The following is a 26,716-nucleotide window of genomic DNA, read 5'->3' as shown; positions in this document are numbered from 1 at the left end:
TGGGTTCTTTGACATTCTCTTTCGGTCAAGGTTTGTCAATTCATTGTAGATCATATGCCAGAAATTATCTCTATGGGAGGCCTGAATGAATAGACCAAGGGCTATATTCTGCCTCTCAAATGTATGTGCAGCCACTGTTTACTTTAGTGGGAACTCTTCTCAAGCATTTGAATACGGAATGTGGCTCTGGATGCAGAGACCTATATTTCATCCAGTGCATGTCTTCTCATAAACACAAGTTGTTATAACAAATTGCATTAATACTTATCATTTCCCCCCAACTAACTTGACTACGGTTCATAACAAATATTTGTTTTAATACCTTTACTACCCGATGAGAGTAAAAAGTATCTTACCAATCCGTTTCCTATCAACAGCAAAGTTGGTTAAGTGCCACTTTTGATAATTGCTTTTTTGCTCCATACTTTAAAAAAAAGTTGTCTGGCAAAGGTATCTTAAGAGTTTTTGTGTGTGTCATACTTTCAGGAGGAGAATGGTATTTTAGCAGTTGATGAGGAATGATAAAACTGTTGTATTTCTTTTGTTTGATATCAACAGGGCTTTTAAATTTTATGGATTTACATGCTGTAAAGACTGAAGGTTTTTGATAAAATACAGGGAAGTGTGGGGTTTTCTATTTTTTTGGAGGCCAGGTGAATAATGCTAAAAATAAAAAGAAAAGGAGTACTTGTGGCACCTTAGAGACTAACAGATTTATTTGAGCATAAGCTTTTGTGAGCTACAGCTCACTTCATCGGATGCATTCAGTGAAAAATACAGTGTGGAGATCTATATACACAGAGAACATGAAACAATGGGTGTTACCATACACACTGTAATGAGAGTGATCAGGTAAGGTGAGCTATTACCTGCAGGAGAGCGGTGGGGTGGGGGAGAGAACACCTTTTGTAGTGATAATCAAGGTGGGCCATTTCCAGCAGTTGACAAGAACGTGTGAGGGACAGTGTGGCGGGGGGTTGGGGGGGGAGGAGAGATAAATATGGGGAAATAGTTTTACTTTGTGTAATGACCTATCCACTCTCAGTCTTTATTCAAGCCTAAGTTAACTGTATCCGGTTTGCAAATTAATTCCAATTCAGCAGTCTCTCGCTGGAGTGTGTTTTTGAAGTTTTTTTGTTGAAGAATTGCCACTTTTAGGTCTGTAATTGAGTGACCAAAGAGATTGAACTGTTCTCCGACTGGTTTTTGAATGTTATAATTCTTGACGTCTGATTTGTGTCCATTTATTCTTTTACGTAGAGACTGTCCAGTTTGGCCATTGTACATGGCAGAGGGGCATTGCTGGCACATGATGGCATATATCACGTTGGTAGATGTGCAGGTGAACGAGCCTCTGATAGCGTGGCTGATGTCATTGGGCCCTATGATGGTGTCCCCTGAATAGATAGTGGACACAGTTGGCAACGGACTTTGTTGCAAGGATAGGTTCTTGTGTTCTGTTGTGTGGTGTGTGGTTGCTGGTGAGCATTTGCTTCAGGTTGGGGGGCTGTCTGTAAGCAAGGACTGGCCTGTCTCCCAAGATCTGTGAGAGTGATGGGTCATCCTTCAGGATAGGTTGTAGATCCTTGATGATACGTTGGAGAGGTTTTAGTTGGTGGCTGAAGGTGATGGCTGTTATTGTCTTTGTTGGTCCTGTCCTGTAGTAGGTGACTTCTGGGTACTCTTCTGGCTCTGTCAATCTGTTTCTTCACTTCAGCAGCTGGGTATTGTAGTTGTAAGAATGCTTGATAGAGATCTTGTAGGTGTTTGTCTCTATCTGAGGGGTTGGAGCAAATGCGGTTGTATCGTAGAGCTTGGCTGTAGACGATGGATCATGTGGTGTGGTCTGGATGAAAGCTGGAGGCATGTAGGTAGGCATAGCAGTCAGTAGGTTTCCGGTTTAGGGTGGTGTTTATGTGACCATCGCTTATTAGCACCGTAGTGTCCGGGAAGTGGATCTCTTGTGTGGACTGGTCCAGGCTGAGGTTGATGGTGGGATGGAAATTGTTGAAATCGTGGTGGAATTCCTCAAGGGCTTCTTTTCCATGGGTCCAGATGATGAAGATGTCATCAATGTAGTGCAAGTAGAGTAGGGGCATTAGGGGACGAGAGCTGAGGAAGCGTTGTTCTAAGTCAGCCATAAAAATGTTGGCATACTGTGGGGCCATGCGGGTACCCATAGCAGTGCCACTGATTTGAAGGTATACATTGTCCTCCAAATGTGAAATAGTTATGGGTGAGGACAAAGTCACAAAGTTCAGCCACCAGGTTTGCCGTGACATTATCGGGGACGGCGTCATGTTCATGACGACTTGTCGTCCATCTTTGTGTGGAATGTTGTTGTAGAGGGCTTCTACATCCATAGTGGCCAGGATGGTGTTTTTAGGAAGATCACCGATGGATTGTAGTTTCCTCAGGAAGTCAATGGTGTCTCGAAGATAACTGGGAGTGCTGGTAGCGTAGGGCCTGAGGAGGGAGTCTACATAGCCAGACAATCCTGCTGTCAGGATGCCAATGCCTGAGATGATGGGGTGTCCAGGATTTCCAGGTTTATGGATCTTGGGTGGCAGATAGAATACCCCTGGTCGGGGTTCCAGGGGTGTGTCTGTGCAGATTTGTTGTTGTACTTTTTCAGGGAGTTTCTCGAGCAAATGCTGTAGTTTCTTTTGGTAGCCCTCAGTGGGATCAGAGGGTAATGGCTTGTAGAAAGTGGTGTTGGAGAGCTGCCTAGCAGCCTCTTGTTCATATTCCGACCTATTCATGATGGCGACAGCACCTCCTTTGTCAGCCTTTTTGATTAAGATGTCAGAGTTGTTTCTGAGGCTGTGGATGGCATTGTGTTCTGCACGGCTAAGGTTATGGGGCAAGTGATGCTGCTTTTCCACAATTTCAGCCCGTGCACGTCGGCGGAAGCACTCTGTCAGAGGCTCAGTCAGCTGCACATCTACCAATGTGATATATGCCATCATGTGCCAGCAATGCCCCTCTGCCATGTACATTGGCCAAACTGGACAGTCTCTACGTAAAAGAATAAATGGACACAAATCAGACGTCAAGAATTATAACATTCAAAAACCAGTCGGAGAACAGTTCAATCTCTTTGGTCACTCAATTACAGACCTAAAAGTGGCAATTCTTCAACAAAAAAACTTCAAAAACACACTCCAGCGAGAGACTGCTGAATTGGAATTAATTTGCAAACCGGATACAGTTAACTTAGGCTTGAATAAAGACTGAGAGTGGATAGGTCATTACACAAAGTAAAACTATTTCCCCATATTTATCTCTCCCCCCGCCCTCCCCCCAGTGTTCCTCAGACGTTCTTGTCAACTGCTGAAAATGACCCACCTTGATTATCACTACAAAAGGTTCCCCACCCTCCCCCCAGCTCTCCTGCTGACAATAGCTCACCTTACCTGATCACCCTCATTACAGTGTGTATTGTAACACCCATTGTTTCATGTTCTCTGTATATATAAATCTCCCCACTGTATTTTCCACTGAATGCATCCGATGAAGTGAGCTGTAGCTCACGAAAGCTTATGCTCAATAAATTTGTTAGTCTTTAAGGTGCCACAAGTACTCCTTTTTCTTTTTGCGGATACAGACTAACACGGCTGCTATGCTAAAAATAAAAGAACTGAAAAATGTCAAAATAAGAAAACTATTTAAGATCATTGTGATCACTTCTATAGCATTTTTTTATCCATAGATCTCAAAGCACTTTCCAAACGAGGATATTGTAACATCTGTATTTTACAGATGGGGAAACTGAGGCAGAGGTTGTGACACATGGTGTCACTGCCAGAGTTGAGAATGGAGTGCCTAAGTCTAAATGACATGCTCTGTCTGTTGGAACACGCTGCCTCTCCAAGACCCTAAATCACTAACAATACTTGTGTAGACTTATAATTATAACTCTTGGTGGTAAGGACTATGCTCTAGTAAATACTTGAAAGGTTGAGCCAGGAACGACGAGGGAAAAATAATGTCATTCTCCCTAGCTGCTCCTGCTTCAGATGCCACTCATAGTAGATTGTAAGGAGTAGAGATGTTACATATGATTACTAATCTTTTGATGGGTTCCCCAGTCTTGGTTTCCCCTCAGAGAGGTTCAGATGCAAACAGTCTCCAGCAGAGGGAGGAGCAGTTGCCATTAAAGCCAGGGAGGGGCTACCTGGCCTCACACCAATCAGAACAGACCAGGCCCTGCTGCTGTAGAGGAGACCAAGCTTGTTTGGGGGTGGAGAAGGTTAGGTGCCCTGCTGGGCTCTGCCGGATTGGGTCCTCCTTGGTGAGGCTCAGACGCCTTCCTGGGATTTACTCCTTGGCCTTTTAGTTCCAGGGATCAGGTTGGTGGGTGGAGAGGTGATACTCTCCTAAATGCCACCTTATTTATGACACCAAAATTAGCCATTGCTCACCATAAAAGGTGCAGATCTTATGCATAATTTAAAGATAGTCCCTTTCCTTTTTAATGTGCTTTGATCAGAAGTGAAATATTTAACAATGACAACAATTAAATAATCATTACTTCATAGAGATGAATGGGAGTAGTTCACACTTCTTCGAGTGATGATCCCTATTGTATTCCACTGAGGGTTTACACATTGCACCATGCGTTCAAAGCTGGAGATTTTTCAAGTAGCAGTGTCCATTAGTCCGCACATGTGCCCTTGCTTTGCCTCATGGTTTCATCCAAGGTGAGAAAGGGCGGGGTGGACCAACCATGTCACCAGTTCCTTCTAATCGATGCATGGTCCTGACCCGGACCATCAATGTTCTCTTGTGTGTGACGCACCTTTTAAAGAGAGTTTAGTTGTATATAATTTTACTAGTGCTATGCTGTTTTACTGTTTTAATAGTTATTTGGAGTAGAATTAGGACTTTGGGGGATCTGTTTCCGGGTAAACACCCAACACACACACACGGTTACTGGACTATGCCAAAGACCCTAGGCTTTAAAATCTCTGCCTCCTGCCCGTGTTCTTCTTTGGTCAGCGATAAACATCAATGCTGCTTAGGCTGCTTGGGAGAAGCCCACATTTCATCCAGGTGAAGTATCAGCCAATCCTTCCCGAGCCATACCTGAGATGGGCAGGCTCTCCGCCTCAAGAAGCATCTCATGGAAGTCGCCATAAGACCTCATTTGGACCCAGGCTGGGAACTCCCCCATACATCACCTGATAACAGCCAGGATTAACGCTGCTGGCTATGGAGACTGAGTCTGGCTCTGTCAGTGCCAACACTATGGACCCCATGTCGGGGCCTAGTCTGGAGGTAAGGAAGCAAGCACGTAAACATGGCAGTAAGTCTTCCTCCAAACCAAAGAAATGGGATGCTTCTTCCGCAAGCACCAGCCATGGGGAAGCAGCGCACTCCAAGATGCATAAATACGACAAGAATCTGCACAAACCAGCAGATCTATCAGCACCAGGTAACGAGCCCAACACACCGTCAATGTAGGCCCCCCCCTTAAGGTATGGGATCCACCCACTCCAGGAAAGTCCACCACTCTGGTGCCAATTCCCACTACAGAAAGAGTACCATTAAGGCCAGGGAAATCGGGAAGGGCTCCAGAGCCCCAGGAACTGCTGTGGTAGAGCCAAGATCTCCATGCCTTCTGCTACCATCCACCTCTAGGGAGGCCAGATCTCCCACCCAGGACATGCTGCAGTCAAAACACCCTTCACCATGTCCTCCAATGGTCTACATTGGGGTGGGCAAACTTTTTGGCCCAAGGGCCACATCTGGGTATGGAAATTGTATGGCGGGACATGAATGCTCAAGAAATTGGGGGCTGAGGTCAGAAATGAGGAATTCAGGGTGCAGGAAGGGGCTCCAGGCTGGGGCAAGGGGGTGGGGCTGGGTATAAGGGGTTGGGGGTGCAGGAGGGAGCTCCAGGCTGGGACCGAGGGGTTCTGAGGGTTGGAGGAGGGATCAGGGCTGGGGTTGTGGGTTGAGGCACATGAGGGGGGTTGGGGTGCAGGCTCTAGGCAGTGCTTACCTCAAGGAGCTCCTGGAAGCAGCAGCATGTCCCGTCCCCCCCCCCCCCCCCCCGGCTCCTACATGGAGGCACGGCCAGGCGGCTGTGCACGCTGCACCGTCCCTGCAGCTCCCATTGCCCTTGGTTCCAAGCCAATGGGAGCTGCAGGGGTGGCGCTTGGGGCAGGGGCAGCATGCAGAGCCCCCTGACTGCCCCTACATGTAGGAGCAGGAGCGGGGATATGCCACTGCTTCTGGGAGCTGAACAGAGCCATGGCATGAGCAGAGCAGGGCAAACCCCCAACCCCTCTCCCTGGCTGGAGCACCGGAACAGGGCAAGCCCTGGACCTCACTCCCCGGCGGGTGCTCAAGGTCCAGATTAAAACATCTGATGGGTCGGATGCAGCCCCCAGGCCGTAGTTTGCCCACCCCTGGTCTACATGCTTCCACTGGCTTCAACAGTACTGCCGATGGAACCAGTGTCTGAATTTTTGTACTCAGGGGATTCGGATGAAGTGCAGGGGCTACCCATCCCTTACTGCCACTATGAGTACCCGAAGAAGTGGTCTACATTGTGGCAATATCCTCCTCTCCAACCACAGAGGAGCCGCTGATTTCCTATGCCCTGGGGCCTGACGCAGCACCCTCTGGATCTGTCATGCTGGCCTCTTTTCTGGACTCTGGCCCCAGTACCCACCCTCAGAACTCACCCGTTCCATGAGGGAGACTTCTGTCTCCCTGTCTAGAGTGCCCTCAAGAAGACACTCCAAGCCAATCACGGAGGAGGAACCACTGAGTCCGGTTCCAGCGGCACAGCTGAAGCAGGACTGTTTTTTGTCGTCTGCACCAGATGTTGCAGACACTTTCACTTCCCTCTCACCCCAGATGACTTTCAGCAGTTCCAAGATCTCCTGCGGAGGGTGGTGGGTGAACTTCACATCCCCCTGGAGGAGGTACAAGGCACACAACATCAACTCCTGTGCATCCCTCACTCATCGGTACTGGGTTGCTCTGCCAGTCAACAATGCCATCCTCCAACCAGCTCAAACAGTTTGGCATGCTCCGGCCACATGCACACCTACCCCCAAAGGGGCAGAAAAGAAATACTATGTACCAGCTAAGGGGTCTGAGTTTCTTTTTTCACTCCCCACCCCAGTTCCCTTGTGGTACAGGCTGCGACGGATCGGTCCAAACAGCAATACCCACGCTCCACTCCAGCTGATTGGACCTTCTGGAATACAAAGTCTTCTCCTCAGCTTGCCTCCAGTTCAGGATTTTGAATTATCAAGCATTGCTTGCCAAATACAACTTCCTGAACTACAGCAAACTGGAGGACTTTGCTGAAAAACTGCCACAACAAGATCAGGTCCAGTTCCCTCCTCAAGGACCACTCTGACAACAGCATCCTCACCCTAAAGGTAAACTCCTTTCTACAAAGAGGGGAGATAGAGCAGGTTCCTCCGGATTATCAAGGAATGGGGTTCTATTCAACTTACTTCCTAATACCAAAAAGAAGGGTGGATAGAAAGCAATCCTGGATCTCCGTTGTCTCAATTGCTTCATCTTCAAATCCAAGTTTCATATGGTCACCTTAGCAGCCATCATTCTGTCATCAGAAGAAGGCATGTGGTTTACGGCTTTCGATATGCGGAACACCTGTTTTCTCATAGACGTTGATCTGACCCACAGATGGTTCCTGAGGTTCACAGTAGGCCCTTAGCATTTTCAGTACAGGGTCCTGCCATTTGGACTTACCATTCACCAAAGTTTTCACTGTTATGATGATCCATCTGAGACATTATGGGATCTTTGTATTCCCATGTCTTGACAACTAGCTCGTAGCAGTGCAATCCAGAGATGAAACCCAGATCTCGACCTCCATGTTGCTCAGACTCTGATCCTCCCTTGGAGTCAGCATAAATGTCAAACAAAGTCCCTGGACTTTAGGGGCCTCCATCAACTCAGTCACAGCACAAACTTACCTACCAAGGGACAGATTCTAGACTCTGCAGGAACTCGTTGCCTGCATAGCCAACAGTCCTTCTGACCCAGCCAGGATTTGCCTATCCCTCCTTGGCCACATGGCCTCATGCACATGCCTCATCACCTTCACCTTCGCTGCCTCCAGATGTGGCTTCAGAGGGTTTACTCACTCATGCGACATGCCATGAACCTTATGCTGACCGTTTCCCCCCGAGGTACTCATCCCTCCAGTGGTAGATGGACCCACGACAAGTCTGTGTGGGAATCCCCTTTCTCCCATCCTCCCCGGACAGAATGATCATCACTGACTCGTCCCTGGAATGGTGGAAGAGCGCACATAGGAAACCACATGGCAGTTGAACATAGACCCCACAGGAATCCAGGATGCACATCAACATTCTGGACCTCCCAGTTCTAAGGAAGGTGTTCCAAGCATTTCTCCCTTCCAGCTGTTCTCATTATATTCTTATCATGTAGGACAATGCTATTGGGGCTTTTAGAGCACTGGATGAGGTGCGGGCCGCCCAATACCCAAGGAGAACCTGCTTCAATACAGAAATAAAATCCCCTCTGACTACGAACCTCTAGTTGTCACCTACCACCCCACCCTGGAACCCATATCATCAAACAACTACAAACCACACTCAGTGGGGACCCCATCCTGAAATAAATCTTTCCTGAGCCTCTTCTGGCCTTCAAACGACCCCCCAACCTCTCCAAGCTCATCATCAGAAGCAAGCTCCCCACAGACCAGGACACACCAAATCAAAGCAGCACCAGACCCTGACAGAACAACAGATGCAAAACCTGCAGACTTATTTCTACTGCTACAATGACCAACACCCCCCACAATGCATGTTTCAAGATCCATGGATCCTGCACGTGCCTATCACTGCACGTGGTGTACCTCATCCAGTGCAGAAAATGCCCCCAATAGCAGCTATGTGGGGGAAAACAAACAATCACTATGCTCTCGAATGAACTCACAGGAAAATAAGAAAAACACCACATCACCTGTAGGTGAATGCTTTTCACAAAGTGATTTCTCTGTATCTGACCCTATGAGTCCTGTGCAACACTTTCAAAAGATGAGTCTGGGAGCTTCAATTCATTACTCTTCTGGACAGTACAAATCATGGACTGAACAGAGATACTGGATTTATGGCTTATTACAACAATCTGTAACCCATTAACAACCCCCTTCAACTGGCTCCTCCCACCCTCCTTTCCTCCCTATGACTGGAGGGATGTTAACAGGCTACTTCACCTTGAATGGACCCTTGAAATATGTGTAAACTACTTGTGCTAAACAATCTGTTCAAATCTCATATTTAGCAGTGACATTTTGTTAGTTTCCCAGACCTGAAGGAGAGCTCTGTGTAAGCTCGAAAGCTTGTCTCTCTCTCTCCCCCCCCAACAGAAGTTGGTCCAATAAAAGATATAACCTCACCCACTTTGCACATATTTTTCAGTTTAGCATCCTGCATGTTGTAAGCTGTGGTGCCTCTTTTCAAAAGGAACTGCTGGGTATGTAGTTTCTTACGGACTGAGATAGAGCACGTAGTGTTGAAAATCTTGTAAGACTCATGTTGTAGATGGGGAGAACATTTTGGCAAGGGAGTAGGTAGGTTGAAATCTCTATTGAATTTCAGCCGTTTCTAATAGCAAATCTGTCTGCTTGTTCAGTGATGTCAGCTGAAGTAGCATAGGCAACTCCTCTTCCTTTTACTTCCTACCTTGAGATGTTCAATGGTCAGTCTGGCAGAGAAACAGCTGTTTAGTGGCCAAACCACAAAAATCTTTTTTATTTACACTTTAAAACCTTGCCCTGTGTAGTTCTCGCTGTTGCATGTGTGTGGAAATGCAGGGACGTTCTCATTACCTGGGTTAAGACAACATTCGTTTGTCCCCCTCATGGTGGGTCTTCAGAATCCAATTTAAAAAAAACAAAAACAAAGCTCAGTTTGTCTGTCACTAAAGACTATTTGTTATTCCAGAATTTTAAATAAATATTTTAAAGGTTTCCTCTTTAGTTAAACCAGTTCAGCAATATTTAATCCTTTAAGTGAATAATGCTGGTTTTTTTTTTCACCCCTGCAGCCTGTCCCACGAATTATGGTTCAGTCTGCCAGCATTGATGCCCATGCCTCAAAGTTAAAACAGGTAGGCACGCTACATGGTCCACAATATCCTATGGCTGGAAACCAATGGAAACAGCAGCAGTGCTGTATGCAAAGGCTACTGCTGGCATAGTTACTTCAAACCTCTTCCATTTTTATTGTTACTTCACTTAGATAATTAACTGTAATGTAGGTTGGAATGGTTTTTTATGTCCCGCTAAATTCTCCTCTTATATTGCTTGTTACACTTTTATATTTGAAAGCCTTGCTAATCATATAGGGTGACCAGATCACAAGAGTGAAATATCAGGACACATTGGGCGAGCAGTGTTGGGGGGGAGAGACAGACACAGGTGCCCAGCCCCGACCGGAGCCAGAGGCACACTAGTCCGCCTGGCCCGTGATACCAGCGTGCCCCTTCCTGTTGGGGGTGGGCCCATGCTGTGCCACACAGCTCCCTTGCCCAGCGCCCCCTGGATCCACTATGCCCAGAGCCCTCCTACAACCCTTCCACCACAAATGCAGAGTGCTGTGCACACATACACCCTGCCCAGCACCCCATACAGAACCCCCCACTCGCTAGTTTCCCAATGCACACATTCCCCTCCCTCCCAGTGCCCTTCCCCACAGCCCCACCACCACAACTACACAATGCCCCACATAGACCCCCAGTGCCCTGACACACACACATCTCCCCCACTGCCCAGCACCCCCCAACAGGCCCCCACTGCCTAGCACCCCAAAACACACAAACTTCCCCCACTGCCCAGTGCCCTCCACACCCTCACAGCCCAGCACCCCCCACACACCTCCCAGACACTCCCCATCATACTCTCCCAGGTGGGGAGTCCTGGCGGTGCTTACCTGGGGCGGCTCCCGTCCCCGGAAGCATCTGGCAGCTCCCTCTTGCTCCTAGGGTCCGGGGGGGGGGGAGGCACAGAGGGCTCTCTGCCCACTCCCGGCACCTGCAAGCCCCGCCCCTGCAGCACACGGCGCTCCTGGTGGCGGGCGGGCACCGGGAGCTGCCCCAGGAAGCGGTGAGCAGCAGCGGCACAGCTGTGATGCCATGGCTGCGGTCCAGAGGGTCCCGATATCGGGACAAAGGGCCTCCCGACCAATGGAAGGTCAGGACGTGGGACACGTCCCCTAAATCAGGATTGTCCTGATAAAATCGGGATGTTTGGTCACCCTATAATCATATGATTGCATTAGCAGGTAAGTATCTAAAGTTTAGCTGCCTGCTGCTTTGAAAGGCAAATTGCTGGGCTGGGGTGCTTTCTATAAACCGAATGTATCTCTTATTCTGAGCGTTCAGCTTGATTCTCAGTTTTACATTTCATTCTAATTCATGAAATCAACATGAAAAAGACTAGCACTAACCTGCAGAGAAAACACTCTTATGATCTCCCACAGTTCAGCAGAATTTCAACCTTATGAGTAGCAAATCAGTTTTCTCCTATTGTGCTTATATTGTCTTAATAAAATGTGTGTTAAAGCTTATGTAAAAGGGAAAACCCAAGAAAAGGATAGAGCATCTACACGTACAGCACCCTTCCCCATAAAAGAACTAAAAATATATTTTAATTGACCATAACGTTTTCAGAAACTTTTCTGTAGTACATTTCACTCAGCAGTAGAAGGCTAGCCTTTGAGTCTGAAGCACCAGTAATTCAATCAAATTCTGCTTTCTCTAAATGCCACTTATGTTTCTGTTAGAACAGCCTCCTCAAGGGAGAGTGAAAGTCCCATCACTTGGGACATTTAAAACTAGATTGGGCAAAGCACTAGAAAATATCTTGAAAAGAAATAAAAAGAAAAAAGGTGGGTGAGACAACATCATAGGTCTCTAGATTATGAAAGGAATTTTTTAAAAATCTTGGCTTCCACTTTGAAAAAAAAAAATTGCTCACAGAGACCTAGCTGTTATGCTCAGTCAGCATATGGCATATATCTCATCTTTTGTCAGAACCCCCTTTCCCTATGGCACACCTTGATGGATGATTGATGGATCATGCCCATCACAACATGTGGTATACCTTATCCAGTGCACTAAATGCCCCAATAGCAACTATGTGGGTGAAACTAGACAATCACTATGCTCTTGAATGAAATGGAAAATGATAAAAGGCAAAAACAACATATCACCTGTGGTGAACACTTAGGTCAGCTATAGAGTGATCTATCAGCCCTCATCCTGAAAGGAAACCTGCATAACACTTTCAAAAGAGGAGCTTGGGAGCTTACATTCATTACTCTGCTAGATAGTACAAATCATGGACTGAACACAGACACTGTATTTATGGCTTATTAGAAAAATCTGTAATCCAGTAACCCTCTTTTTGTCCTGTGACTGCAGAGGTATTAATGGGCCACTGTACCTTGAATAGTCCCTTACAACATGTCCTAACTACTTATGCTAAACAATGTGTTTCACTTTGTATTTTGCTGCGATGCTGGGGGTACCTGTCCCAGACCTGAAGAAGAGCTTTGTTGGCTCCAGAGCTTGTCTCTCACCCACAGAAGTTGGTCTAATAAAAGATATTGCATCACCCACTTTGTCTATCTAAATCTGAAAACTCAAGGTAACTTTCCACTCCAGTGGATACTAATTTAGAACAGAAAACAAAAATAAACACCGGTGAGTTAGTAAATAGAATATGTACAAGTTTGCCTTCCTCATGCCGCACCCCTCTCCCCCCCCCCCCAAAAAAAAAAAAGATTTAAAGACATCCTAATCTTTTAGAGTACATTTGTTGGCAAAAGTTATTGATCCATCATATATCGTAAACTGTACAGCCAAGAAATACGTCACTAAAATGGGCTGTTAATCTCAGTGGTGCAGTTAATTTCATACTCTGAAAGTATGTGGCGGTGGCAGAATTGAGAGGGGAATGGCATTTGGAAACGGGGATATAAATGACAGTTTACTTAAAAATGCATGATTTATCAATCCTGAGTTAAGCCAAATAACTGTAAGAGACTTATAGATCATGGCTGTTTCATATTTCAGATCTTGACATTCAAAAGGCAAATGACCATTCCTGTGATATAAATAATCTTTCAATAAATATTGGGGAATATATTTTCTTTGCTGGATGCTATTTTTTTATTAATGGAAGAAATGCACTGATAATCCCACCAGGTTTGTAAAACTGGCTATAAATCAACAAGCACCTGGCCAGCTCTGCAAATGTGCAGGGATTTGGATAAACCTGAGGTTTAGATAGTTCCAGAAGGCCATATGTCAGCATTATCAGCCCAGATGTTTTGAATACCATAACCCCATACTTGTCATCTTTTCAGATTAACCAAGAAGCGGGGAAAGAACCATTTGAAATGGCCGGGCAATCTACAGAGGCAGAAAAGAACCAAGAAAAGATGCCCAAAGTGCCTTCACAGCAGCATACTGCAGACATTCAGGCACAGGACTCTCAAGAGGGGCCTCCAAGTCCCCTGAGTGAAGCCTCGAGTGGTTACTTTTCTCACAGTGTTTCAACAGCGACACTGTCTGAAGCACTTGCTGCAGGGAACGAAGCGATTGTTCAGACAGGTAGTCAAACGTCTACAGTGAGCGACATCTCCCCACCTACCCCAGCTGTTCAGATAACTTCTGCTACTAAAATTTCAATGCAGAAAGAGTGCACTTCAGAGGGCTACCCTGCTGTTAAAAGAGATAATCTAGCTGCTTCTGACCTCAGCGCTGCCCATGTGAGACCTAAGGACAGCAGCGATGTGAATGGTAATGAGCATCTAAAGTCCAAGTCCTTTGTCTCCCCTGTGACTCAGAGCGAAGAACTAGATGTTGCCTCTATAGCCATTGATGCGAAAAGCTACGTTTCTACCTCCATCCCAAAGAAGGAGCTGCTGACAAAACAGTTAATGGCTTCAACAACTGGAGAGTCAGTGGGACAAGCTGCCAGGAGAAAGGACCACACAAAGTCCGCTGCTGCTTCAGAATCGAAAGCTTCCAAATCACAGCTTCAGCCTGACCTCTTGTCCCAGCCCAGCACTACAGCCTCTCCATTCAAAATCCAAAAAGTCAGGACATCTGAGCTCAAGTCTTTTACATGTATGCTGGGGGGAGATTCTGGGTGCCCTTCAAGCACAGAGGAAGAGAAGGAGAGAGAAAAGAACCAGGTGACTGCACAAGGGTTGAGCCATAATGGTGAGGAGACAGCTGATGAAAAACTGGAAGCGGCTTCTGATTCTGAAGATGCCAATGAAATCCCAGAATGGCTAAAAGAGGGAGAATATGTCATTGTCGGCATAAATAAGACAGGCACAATTAGATATGTTGGCCCAACTGACTTTCAAGAGGGAACATGGGTTGGTGTGGAACTTGATTTGCCTTCAGGTAAGATATGCTTTGTGGCAGGTTGCAATGTGATAAATACTAAACAGCTCTTGATATCCATTCATAACAGGCAGATTACGTACGACACCTGGATGGACTCATGATCAGGGAAAATGTTTTAGGCTATGTAGATTAGATGTTCAAGAAAACAGTCTTACCTTGATTACTGGAACCTCCCTCAGTCTGTCCCTAACTAACATGTGTCTGCCCAGAGTGCCCCGCCAATGTAGACTGTCTCTGCTCTCACCGCATAGTCCCGCTTGTTAGGGGGCTTATTCCTTAACAAGGATTACTTACTTCCCTGGTCCTTCTCGCATGAACAGAGAGCAACAATACCCGAAGTCCAAAGGTGCAAACAATTCGATGTTTATTGGGGTGAACTTCCATCAAGCATGATTCCAGTTTCCTTTCTTAGTATCCTTCCCAGCTCTGACACCACAGAGCCTTACACCTGTGTCCCTGTTCCCATTCCTACCCTTAGCCAAACATGATTCCAACTTCCTTACTCCCATTCCCTGTTCCCATTTCCCCCTTTAGCAAAACATGATTCCAATTTTCTTACCCCCATTCCCTGTTCCCATCTCCCTCACCCACATGCCCACGCCCCTACTTCCTGATTGACTGCAGACTATATAGTAAAACTTGAGTTCTGCTTTGCTATACCTTAACCAATCATTTTCCTGAAATTTAACTAACCAATCCTAACCTATTGTAACATGATTATGTAACCAATTATATCCCACCACCTTCATTAGTTTACACCCAGCAAAATTAATTATAGAGCAGACAGGAACAATCACAGAACCAGACAGAGATTATACAAACAATAGCAAAGTGGGAACTATAATGACAAGACAATACAGAAGTGAGGATTTCACATCCCAGCTATTGATAAGTGAGTTCTTGCCAGACAGGATGCTATCAAACTAAGTTTCCTTTTACATTTTCTAGGCATTTCCCTTTCTCTGGAGGTGATAGGAATACAATCCTATCCTGATAGTGCCTGACAGCCCAATAGCACCTTATTTCAATATGACTAGTTTGGAATGTGAGGATGTGACTGTTTGCTTCCCAGCTTATGGCTGCCTCTGCTGCTTAGCCAAAGACCTTAGCCTAAGAACAGGGCCTCAAACTGTCACAGTAAGAGAAGGCCCTTACACTGGCAGACAGTGATTTTGATTCTTTCTTTTATACATCTATAATTAGCCAAGTGATAAGAATACACCTAAATTCTTAAAGTACAAGCCTTTGCAGACAGGCCTGAATATCTATATCCTAACACCGCTCCTCAATAATTTATTGGTTTCTTGTGTCCTGATGAATCATTAAAACTGCTAATCCTCACCTTCGCCTGCAAAGCCCAATACTAACAATCTACAAGTATATAAACTTATAAACCCCAAGGAAAGAAGAATTTTCTAGGGAGGCCCAGAGTGGGTGCAACAGGAATCATGGGATGCAAATGAGCAAAGAAAAATTTGGACTAAATAGAAGATGAGATGTACATTAAACTGGATAATCTCTCCCAAGCTGTTTAAAACTGGACCACAAAAACACACAATTATATAAAAAGCATGGAGTAATCATGCACCGAGGACCAGGGAGTAGACTCGATCATTTAATGGGGGAAGAAGAGGGGTGTTCAATTTCCAATCTGTACAAGTGCCGGTCAGTCGGGAGTAACAATGTCTGACCTCCAGAGATGCTGCTGGTGATGCAAGCTTCTCTGTGAAGAAGAAAAGATGCTGCTCCTGCTGGAGGCCTGTTAATATTTGTAGGTCTCAAGCAGTTCTCAGTGTGTTGAGGATGTGGAACAGAGAAATGGTGGCCCCAGCATGAGCGGTCTGAAAAAAATGAGATAAAGGTACAAGATAGGGGAATGGCAAGATAGGGGAATTCTACGCCAAGGCCCCAAACGTTTAGAATTTGCTTCCTTCTCCGCTCCATAACAGCTCCATTATTAGCCTTCAAAGTGCACCTTTTTCCCTTTGCCCAAGAGGAGATGGATGTTGACTAGGGTGAGTGATGCTGATCCAGTCTATCTAGGTATTAAAAGGGGTCAATATTTATTGTCATTGGGTTAACTTGACCACCATGTTTGTTTAGTCTAATTTTTTGAAGTTTACTAAGGACACCGCATGGGTGCTCTTTCTATAGATTGTAAACATACAAATAAACGTGCAGAATTGGTGTTACCAGTAGGCCACTTCCACCTCTGTCCTGTTTGATCTCTCCTTGCAAATTACCCACTTCCATCTTTTGCCAGTCATGGGAATTGTGGACCCTGACCATGCCTTTGTCCAGGAAGAGTGGAGTATCTAGGTTCCAGAACTTTATCCCCCATGTGGTTACCACCTTGGTGCCTTTCTCCTATGAGAGGAGACTGGGTGACGCTACCCTCTCTCGTCTCACAAGACACACAGCAGGTCTTTCAATAAAACAATGCTTACTTAAAAAGAAGAGGATTTCAAATAAAATATTTGTCTCAACATACCTGGATTCATGCTTGGTAAAAACTAAATTAGATAAGGCATTCTTGGCTTAAGTTTTACAGAAAAGACACACACAGCTTACATGTCCCAAAGAGCAATCTATGGTTCTGACTTCTGTCAGTTATGAGAGTCCATGTGCCCCTGTTTATAAATTTTTTTTTTCCAGCTTCAATACCAAATGCTAGGGCGTTAACTTATTTCCCCTGCTCCCAATCAGTCTTTCATCTTCTTGAAGCTCTTGTACATTCACACATGGCTGGTGATTGTCTGCCTGACTGTCAGGGGAGAAGATTGTTTAGATTGCCCTATCCCCTGTATGTGGGGGAAATTTCATCTCATGTCTCCCATCTGTTGGAGTATAGTTTATTTCTAAAGTAGATTCACCTCTCTGTTATAAAATTTAATTTAAGAAATAGAAACAGAGGTTCGTATCTTGTCACAGTAAACCGTGGATTGAGCAGAATGCTATATCCTCCACTTCAAGGGATTTCAGCACCCACAGCACAGGTACCCACCAGTGGCAAAGTGGTCTGGCACTAGAGTGCTTAGGATGAGGGGAAACTGTCAAGACAAAAGGGTGAAGCATGTGCTATGTAAGGATGCTTCTGATGATCAATGATAGTTCTTGGCAAATGGAACCTATGGGTTTACAAAGATAATAGTGATTTGTCCAGGTTTCTAGAACAGAGCATTTTGGAGCTACATTGCAATGATCTGTGTAATGGACAGATTGAAATGGAGAGGGTGGATATGGCACCAGCAATAATAAAATGAAATAGCCTGATGTTTAGAGGTGCTAAGGTAGGGTACCTACAGCTCCCTTTGACTTCCGTCTATCCTGAAAATCAGGCCACAACACAAAGGTTTTTTTCCTCCTCCCAGATCTGTTTTATTTGTCACTGGATTATGATTGTGCTTCTGCACAGAATATTTAAACATCTGGTAAGTTTAAAGAATTCCTTTCAATAGATGGTGGAAGGTAGAAAAAGGCTAATGGGCCCTCAGTTCCATACTGATTATCTCCAGAAAATTGACACCCGGCATTCATTTCTACCTGATTTCATGAGTTTTGTGTGTTGGCTCATAACTCGGTTTTATTGGGTGTGCCATGGACTGAAGGTCAATTTATGGAATCCTTTCTGATCACTGCTACAATGACATACAGATGACTCCAGTGATTCTTTAAAATGAGGAGTAGTCATAAGTAAATATATCGCACAAGGGCAAAATTCCTTTTGTAGCATCTTTCTCTTTCTTGTTAAAGGTAAGAATGATGGCTCCATTGGGGGAAGGCAGTACTTCAAATGCAACCCAGGCTATGGGCTCCTCGTGAAACCAAACAGAGTGAAAAAAGCCACTGGAGCAGCAAGACGGCGGAGCGCTGGGCTTCGGTTGCAAGGGGGAGCTACACCCGAGAACCGGAAGAACAACAATTTCTCAGGCTCAGCTTCCAACCTGACATCACTGACAGCCCTTGCCAAAATGGAAGGATCTGCTCTCCGACCCGAGAAGATCCAGAAGAATGCAGAGAATAGGAAATCTTGGGCTAACTGAAAGAGGCGTACAGACCCCACAAGCTGATTCGAAAATCGCTTGTGAAGCTGTTGCCAAAGTGGATGTGCTTGCAACATTAAACCAACCTGGTAAACTTAGCTCTGGCAAACACTAAAAGAGGGGTTTTTCCTCTACTTTTGTTGCTGATATGTTAAATCTTTGCCTTGTCATGGTGATGGATCGGTGTGTTTAGGCTCCTGACACAAATTGGGACACTTCATTGTGTGGCTTATTTCAAATAGTGAAGGTTGTAGGTGGGGGTTTAATGGTGCTGCTTTTAAGTCATTCACAGAATGAATGGCCAGATCAGTTGTTCAAAGTATTTTATGAGTTTCCAGCAGCTGCGAAAAATTAACTGGACCTATTTTCCCAACCCACAACATCTGTACTTCCTTAAACATGGTTGGCCGTTCTGTAAACGTCAAAATGCAGCATGCAAGGCTCCATCCTTGCATGAGCTGTGTCTGTATCAGGCAATAATGAGAAACAGATACAGTTATAAAGAAGAAAGAAGTTGTTATATTGAGAAGGAAACAGAACAAAAATAATCAACTTGGTTACATGACCTGGAATGAGTGCCTATCTTGAATAATGTTTGTGTCTTTCTACTCTTATTGAAATCAATGGGATTCCACCCAATCAGTGGCTTTTGATCACTGTTTTTTAAAGGCATATTCAAATTTAGTTAACCCACTAAATAGATTATAGTTATTATTTTAACAGGACACAGAATCTGTTCACCTTCCTTTCCTCCCTGGACACAATGTGGAATATTGCTCTCCTTGTTTCTTTAGTTTGTCTTCAGGATTTTTGCAAAGATATCAGCGGTCTCTAAAGTTCTACAGAATTTATAACAGCTTTTTCCAGTTCTGTCTGTACTGTCTGTTGGTGACGTACTCAGAAAGAGAGATGTGGCATCATGCACAACCTTCACTGGCATTTGCATTTTACCAGATTTCATAAAGTGAAGGCTTGTTGTTCCCACACTGAAATGATCCAGTTGTATTTATTTTTATTTATTGTGTTAAGAAATATTAAATACTTGCGCTTCACAATCGTCCACTGCCTGCCATTGCACATAGGCGCTCTATTTAGCGTCATACTGAATAGCCTCCCCTTTGGAAAGGCTCCTGCCTAGCCAGCAAAACCCTCTTGAGATTGCTCCTAAAATCACTTTATTGGAAGGGTTGCACATTCTTCCTCAAAACTAACATTTTTCTGGAGGGTGGAAGAACTGGGTTGGCTTTTGTTGTTTTTAAATTTGATTTTATCTTTGGTGACCTTCGCTAGTTTTTAATTTCCTGTGGCATATGTAGATATTTTCTAACAAATTACGTAAAGAAAAAAATAAGACTTAATTGTACCGTATATACAGAGCTTCTTATACCTTGGTTAGTAAACATTGGGGGACTAGAAATGTTGAGCAGTAGATGTTTATAATCTATGTGAGGAACATTCAGGATGCTAAATTAATGGTCAAAACTTAATATGTATCCATCCTCTGCCCATGCTGTACAGGTGTGTCTAAGTGCCTTAGCCATCTGGTTCAGGTATCCAAGGGAAAGATACATTGTCATCAAAGTAAACTTTAAAGGAGGTAGGGATGCTTAGTGAAGGAGATAATTATGCTGATTGACTGTAATTAATATCAATTTATGCAGAAGGAGTAAAAGTTAAAATAGAAACTAATCAGTAGTTGGAATAAAATTTGGAATGGGACAGAATACAGCATTCTAAATACTGCCAAGCATTAGTACATTCCTATCAGCATTGTATAGTTCTGCTCTTTTCTAAGTTTTTGTAAAGTAATTTAAATGTACAGGCAGGTTTGTAAGATTTTCGTAAATGTACAACTTTTCTCTTCCCCTGCACAAAGCTGCAACACAGGTTGTCAGAGAGGGGTTGGCCACCCACTAGACTAGTCTTGGAAGGCTTTTTATATTTCTCTCCTTTCAAGCCTCAAAACATGGGGAAATTAGCAACAAAGACTGGAGAAGCTAAATCCTGAATTTAATTTTAGGAATAATTCTTTTTCATAAACATGCTACCTGCTACCTAAACAACAGAATTTATTTTATTAAGCAGTTTTATAATACTCTGCAATGAGATACTACACACTAACCAATAAAAACAACGAGGAGTACTTAATTTATTTGGGCGTAAGCTTTCGTGGGCTAAAACCCACTTCATCAGATGCATGGAGTGGAAAATACAGTAGGCAGGTATATATACACAGTACAGGAACAAATGGGAGTTGCCTTACCAAGTGGGGGGTCAGTGCTAACGAGATAATTCAATTAAAGTGGAAGTGGGCTCTTCTCAACAGTAGAATACCAAGGGAGGAAAAATCACTTTTGTAGTGGTAATGAGGCCAATGTAATCAGGGTGGCCCATTTCAGACAGTTGACAAGAAGTTGTGAGTAACAGTAGGGGGAAATTAGTTTTTGTAATTACCCATCCACTTCCAGTCTTTATTCTGTCCTAATTTGATGGTGTCCAGTTTGCACTTCGGTGATATATGCCATCATAGAATCATAGAATCATAGAATATAAGGGTTGGAAGGGACCCCAGAAGGTCATCTAGTCCAACCCCCTGCTCAAAGCAGGACCAATTCCCAGTTAAATCATCCCAGCCAGGGCTTTGTCAAGCCTGACCTTAAAAACCTCTAAGGAAGGAGATTCTACCACCTCCCTAGGTAACGCATTCCAGTGTTTCACCACCCTCATAGTGAAAAAGTTTTTCCTAATATCCAATCTAAACCTCCCCCACTGTAACTTGAGACCATTACTCCTCGTTCTGTCATCTGCTACCATTGAGAACAGTCTAGAGCCATCCTCTTTGGAACCCCCTTTCAGGTAGTTGAAAACAGCTATCAAATCCCCCCTCATTCTTCTCTTCTGCAGGCTAAACAATCCCAGCTCCCTCAGCCTCTCCTCATAACTCATATGTTCCAGACCCCTAATCATTTTTGTTGCCCTTCGCTGGACTCTCTCCAATTTATCCACATCCTTCTTGAAGTGTGGGGCCCAAAACTGGACACAGTACTCCAGATGAGGCCTCACCAATGTCGAATAGAGGGGAACGATCACGTCCCTCGATCTGCTCGCTATGCCCCTACTTATACATCCCAAAATGACATTGGCCTTCTTGGCAACAAGGGCACACTGCTGACTCATATCCAGCTTCTCGTCCACTGTCACCCCTAGGTCCTTTTCCGCAGAACTGCTGCCTAGCCATTCGGTCCCTAGTCTGTAGCTGTGCATTGGGTTCTTCCGTCCTAAGTGCAGGACCCTGCACTTATCCTTATTGAACCTCATCAGATTTCTTTTGGCCCAATCCTCCAATTTGTCTAGGTCCTTCTGTATCCTATCCCTCCCCTCCAGCGTATCTACCACTCCTCCCAGTTTAGTATCATCCGCAAATTTGCTGAGAGTGCAATCCACACCATCCTCCAGATCATTTATGAAGATATTGTGCCAGCAATGCCCCTCTGCCACGTACATGGGCCAGACCAGACAGTCTCTACGCAAAAGAATAAATGGACACAAATCAGACGTCAAGAATTATAACATTCAAAAACCAGTCGGAGAACACTTCAATCTCCCTGGACACTAAATAACAGACTTAAAAGTGGCAATTCTTCAACAAAAAGACTTCAAAAACAGACTCCCATGAGAAACTGCAGAACTGGAATTAATTTGCAAACTGGACATGATCAAATTAGGCCTGAATAAAGACTGGGAGTGGATGGGTCACTACAAAAACTAATTTCCCCATACTGTTACTCACACCTTCTTGTCAACTGTTTGAAATGGGCCACCCTGATTACTTTGGTCTCATTACCACTACAAAAGTGATTTTTCCTTCCTGGGTATTCTACTGTCGAGAAGAGCCCACTTCCACTTTAATTGCATTGTCTCATTAGTACTGACCCCCCACTTGGTAAGGCAACTCCCATCTTTTCCTGTACTGTGTATATATACCTGCCTACTGTATTTTCCACTCCATGCATCTGATGAAGTGGGTTTTAGCCCACAAAAGCTTATGCCCAAATAAATGTGTTAGTCTCTAAGGTGCCACAAGTACTCCTCGTTGTTTTTGCTGATACAGACTAACACGGCTACCACTCTGAAACCTACACTAACTAATGTAACTTCTCATAATACTGCCTGGCATTATAAAACTTCTCTACAATCATTTTTTCCAAATGAGCTTCACTTTTATTCTTCCAATATGGGTACAGATGGCTGGCTAATGTGAAGCATCCTCTTGACTTCGCTTTTATTAATCTCACCATTTCATTTATTGAATTTGGGAAAATCCTAACTTGTCCTTTTTATTGGTCCCTTATTTGGAGCATACAGTGTTGTGAATGATAGAGCCATGTTTTCTGTTAATCCCTATGCCCCCCCTTTTCTCTTGCACCATCATATATTACCGGCAGGGTCTGTCTTCGTGAAAAGTGTATATGTTAAATGATTGATCTTCGTAGATTTGATCCAGTGCTTTCACTAGTATTTGGGGACCAAGCAAAGGGGAGCTGGATTAATATTTCATTATTTATTTTACCTAGTATGCATTCCTTTTTGGCCATGTTCACATTGTGATTGTGTAAACACTTCAGCCCATGAGTAAAGGATCAGGGTCTAGGGTGGAAACTCTGCCACCCACTAGAGCTTTGGCCTGGTTACCTAACCTGTATAAACAGGATATTTTTTCCTAATCATGTTATGAAACCATGCTACAAAATGTCAGTAGGGTTATACAATAGCATAATTTGGCTAACAAGAAAGAAATCATGCTAGCACAGTGTGCTTTAAACATAGCTGTTGCTAGCATATATTCAGCCTACTTTGGACAAGGCCTTACACCAGTTTTAGGAATGCACAGAGAGCTCTCCTCAGTAATTCATCTTGAATAAGGAAGCTGTGTTTTAGTGATGGACCATCTCAGACTTCAGTAGATGGTTAGTATGAAATCCTGGCTCCATTGAAGTCAATAGTAAAACATCCTTTGACTTCAATGGAACCAGGATTTCACCTGTAGATTTTTTTGTATATAGATCTAGATAAATATAGATCTATCTTCACCATACTGATGTTTGAATTTTTCAATTCCACCCCCAAAAATCTAATCCATCTGATCTTTTTCCTACCCAGATCATTTCCATCTTACAACTGCGGTTATAAGCTCTTTTTTAAAAAAAAATCAAGGAGAGGCTCTTACCAGAAGCTCTCAAACTCCATTATCCTCCTCCTGTTGACATTCCTCAAGCAGACTGTTTGTGCTAATGTTAGTTCCTAAATCTTATTATAGTGAATACAGTTTTTTACTCAGAGTTTGAGGTCAGTGCTCTGTCCACCCTCCCGTTGGCCAAGCATACCCTAAAAAAATCATGAAGGCAATAAAAAAACCTTATTAAATTGTGCTGGAACAGTTTGTAGTTGAGGCTGGTTGCTTTAATAACTTTATACACATTTTTGGAAGACTTTCATGCACTTTACACAGGAAAAAAGGAAAGGCTTCTGCATTAAACATCTGTAGCAAATATTTGCTGTCATGTATCTGCTACATTTTTAAGTTTTCTTTTTAAATCCAGTAGGTCTGCTTTGAATGATTTGGGGTTTCTATAAATTGTAAAGCATATATAAGATTTCAAAGAGAATAGAAAGTGTAATGGTCTAAATGTGTGGTAACCACTAGATAGATCCTTTTATTGCACATGGTACAATGTTTTATGCAGTTGAAATGTGTTGTTTTTGTTCCATGTCAGGCGTAAGAATCCTTGTGTTTTTTTAAAACAAAGCCAAGACTTTCTACTGTGTTATTTAGAAGATATCAGACCTCAGCTGTCCCACAGTGTCTTGACCTTTTCCTTGTTGAAATATCACCTTTGGATTCTTGAGCGCCTTGATTCACACTGATTGTAATGCATGTTCTGTTCATGGAAAAGTGAATGGAGATAAGTTTGTGTTCAGTAGTGTAGCCACAGAGTCCTTAAGAGCAGGTAGAATTTGTCAGTGACTCAGAACTGGGTTGTATCCCATTCTATACCTGCTGCTCATCAGGAAACAAATGCACTCAGTCGCTGACTTCAAAATGTTCAACACCTTTTTCTTTTGTTATGTATGAATCAAGAATCCAGCTTGGGTTATTACATATCAGACAGGCAAATTTATATGACCTGAAAACTTTTTGTGTGATGGTCTCAGTGGGGGCTGAGAAAAGCTTCCATGAGGTCTTGTGTTGCCATTACACTGTTAGTTCTTTGCACAAAACTATGTATTTAAACAGTGCCTTATCCTTGGGTCAGTCTTTACCGAATTCAGTGGGGGGGGCTAGGCTTATACTAGCCGGAAGCATTTGTGTGTAGCTTTTCAGTAATTTAAAATGACAGTTTAAAGTAAATGTGTAGGTTATTCACACTATAGGATGCAAACTGCTTGATCAGCTGTGATTGCAAACAACAAGTGTCTTGCTCCAGTCTGCTTTTTCCTTATTCATCTTTTTGTTCTCTAAACTTCCTCTCCCACTACATGCATTTGGTTCTACTGTCCACCTTGCTCGAACCCACACACCCCACCAAAGAAAACCTCAGATATCATTGACTGACTGAATACAAGCTGATTGGAGCCAGTGACACACATAAAACTTCCTTCTGTGCTTTGGGGGTGGCTCTGAAACTAGCAGCTCCCCACTCCTAATTTCTCACTTGTAGAGTCCCTGAGTCTGATTCTAGCAGCTGCTACCTGTTCAGACCACAAAATCATTGAGAGGTTCTGATTTGAGTCTAGTGCTGGATCATCCAACACTGCGTGCCAGTTGGGTCTCTCACATCACAGCCATGCACCAACTTCCACTGGTGCATAGCTGAGACCTCCTCTCTACGGCCATGTCTAGGAACACTGCCTGAATAAGTATACTGGTCTGCTGTCTCGGCAAAGTGCTCCTAGCATAGACACAGTTTATACGGGCAAAACTACACTTCTGCCCCTCCCTGAGCAGAACAAGCTCTAGTAGCATGAGCACAGAATGGGCATCTACACTAAGGGCTTTTGCCAGCACCGCTATGTTGATCAAGGGTCACACCTCTGAGCAACATAACTAGACTTCTGCAGGTATAGCCAAGTCTATTGTAGCCATCACCTAAGAGTACTCCCTGCACCCATTATGTTAAACAGATGAAGAAAATATACTGGGGTAAATTGGATTATTGAGACAGGCAAGGGGGAGAGGAAGTTGAAGCACCTGAGGGAAGTGAAAAGAGATTGGGATGTTGGAGGAGGTGTGGGAAGTGTAAGCAATTCACTTCCTTTCCTCCTTCCCCCACAAGTGCCAAGCTGCTCTTTCAGTCTCTAGGTCTTGTGACTAAAGTTGCTCTCAACTCCCATCCTATTCTGGTTGAAGACTCCATTGGTACCTGTTTAAATATTCCAAATCTAGCTCTTATAATGGAGTGGATGAAAGTGGCTGTTGGGCCACAAACTGCTGAAAGGGCAGGGTTGTAGAGAGCTCCCCATGAGTAGGGGAAACCTAGAAAAAATACTATAAATATCCAAATAGTAGGGAAAGTTCATTTTACAGCCATTTCCCTACTATTTTCTTTGATTGGGAGCTTTTTTTTCTTAATAGAATACATTGTATGACACCCCTTCCCGCTGCTGACTTTTAAGGCATTAATACATGCATCTTACTCTCAGCAATAATGGTTAAGTTATGAATTAGTGGGCTACTGCTACACTTCCAGGGTGTCTGAAGACCTTCTGTCTTCAGTACAGTTTCAGTCCTGTCCTTCCAACACACCCAAGGCATGTGCCGGTAGCTGACTAATGCAAACCATGGTGTGGCTTGTTACAGTCAAAGTACCTTTTGCTTTGTTATCAACACTAACATTTGAAATGTCTTGGGAGAGCCTTTTGTAATTTGTCTTTCTGTTGATTTTTGTAAATGCAGTGTATCTGTATATAAAGAGTGGCTATTTAGACTGTGGATTAAGTGTTGATCGATATACTTTAAATGAGCTAAAATCCAAAGATACTTTGTAATGAACTGTAAAGTTTTTAATTTTGTTGTACAATACTAAATGACTGTAATAGTGTATCATACATGCAATGCGACCTACAGTATCTAAATAAACACCTTCTCTATAGCTGAGAAGTCCTCTGCTATTTTTTTTTTTTTTTTGGAAGTACCATCAAAGAGTTTGAAAGCCACAAAGCTAGAATTT

General features: G+C 43.9%; 1 protein-coding gene across 3 annotated transcripts in view; it reads left to right on the top strand.

Moving 5' to 3' along the window:
- The window catches only part of KIF13B (kinesin family member 13B), a 213,975-nt gene extending 193,286 nt beyond the window's left edge, over positions 1 to 20,689 (top strand). For all 3 annotated transcript variants that reach the window (XM_048845803.2, XM_048845802.2, XM_075126334.1), the window contains 3 exons: positions 10,069 to 10,131; positions 13,392 to 14,442; positions 18,199 to 20,689. In XM_048845803.2, coding sequence (XP_048701760.1) covers positions 10,069 to 10,131; positions 13,392 to 14,442; positions 18,199 to 18,488 — 1,404 coding nt within the window. In that variant the 3' untranslated portion in view covers positions 18,489 to 20,689. The remainder of the gene's footprint in view (positions 1 to 10,068; positions 10,132 to 13,391; positions 14,443 to 18,198) is intronic.
- Positions 20,690 to 26,716: the final 6,027 nt, after the last annotated feature.

Source organism: Caretta caretta, chromosome 3 (genome assembly GCF_965140235.1).
Source record: "Caretta caretta isolate rCarCar2 chromosome 3, rCarCar1.hap1, whole genome shotgun sequence".
Classification (NCBI taxonomy): Eukaryota; Metazoa; Chordata; order Testudines; family Cheloniidae; genus Caretta; species Caretta caretta.
The sequence above is the reverse complement of the archived record's forward strand: the minus strand, read 5'-3'. Positions and strand labels throughout refer to the sequence as shown.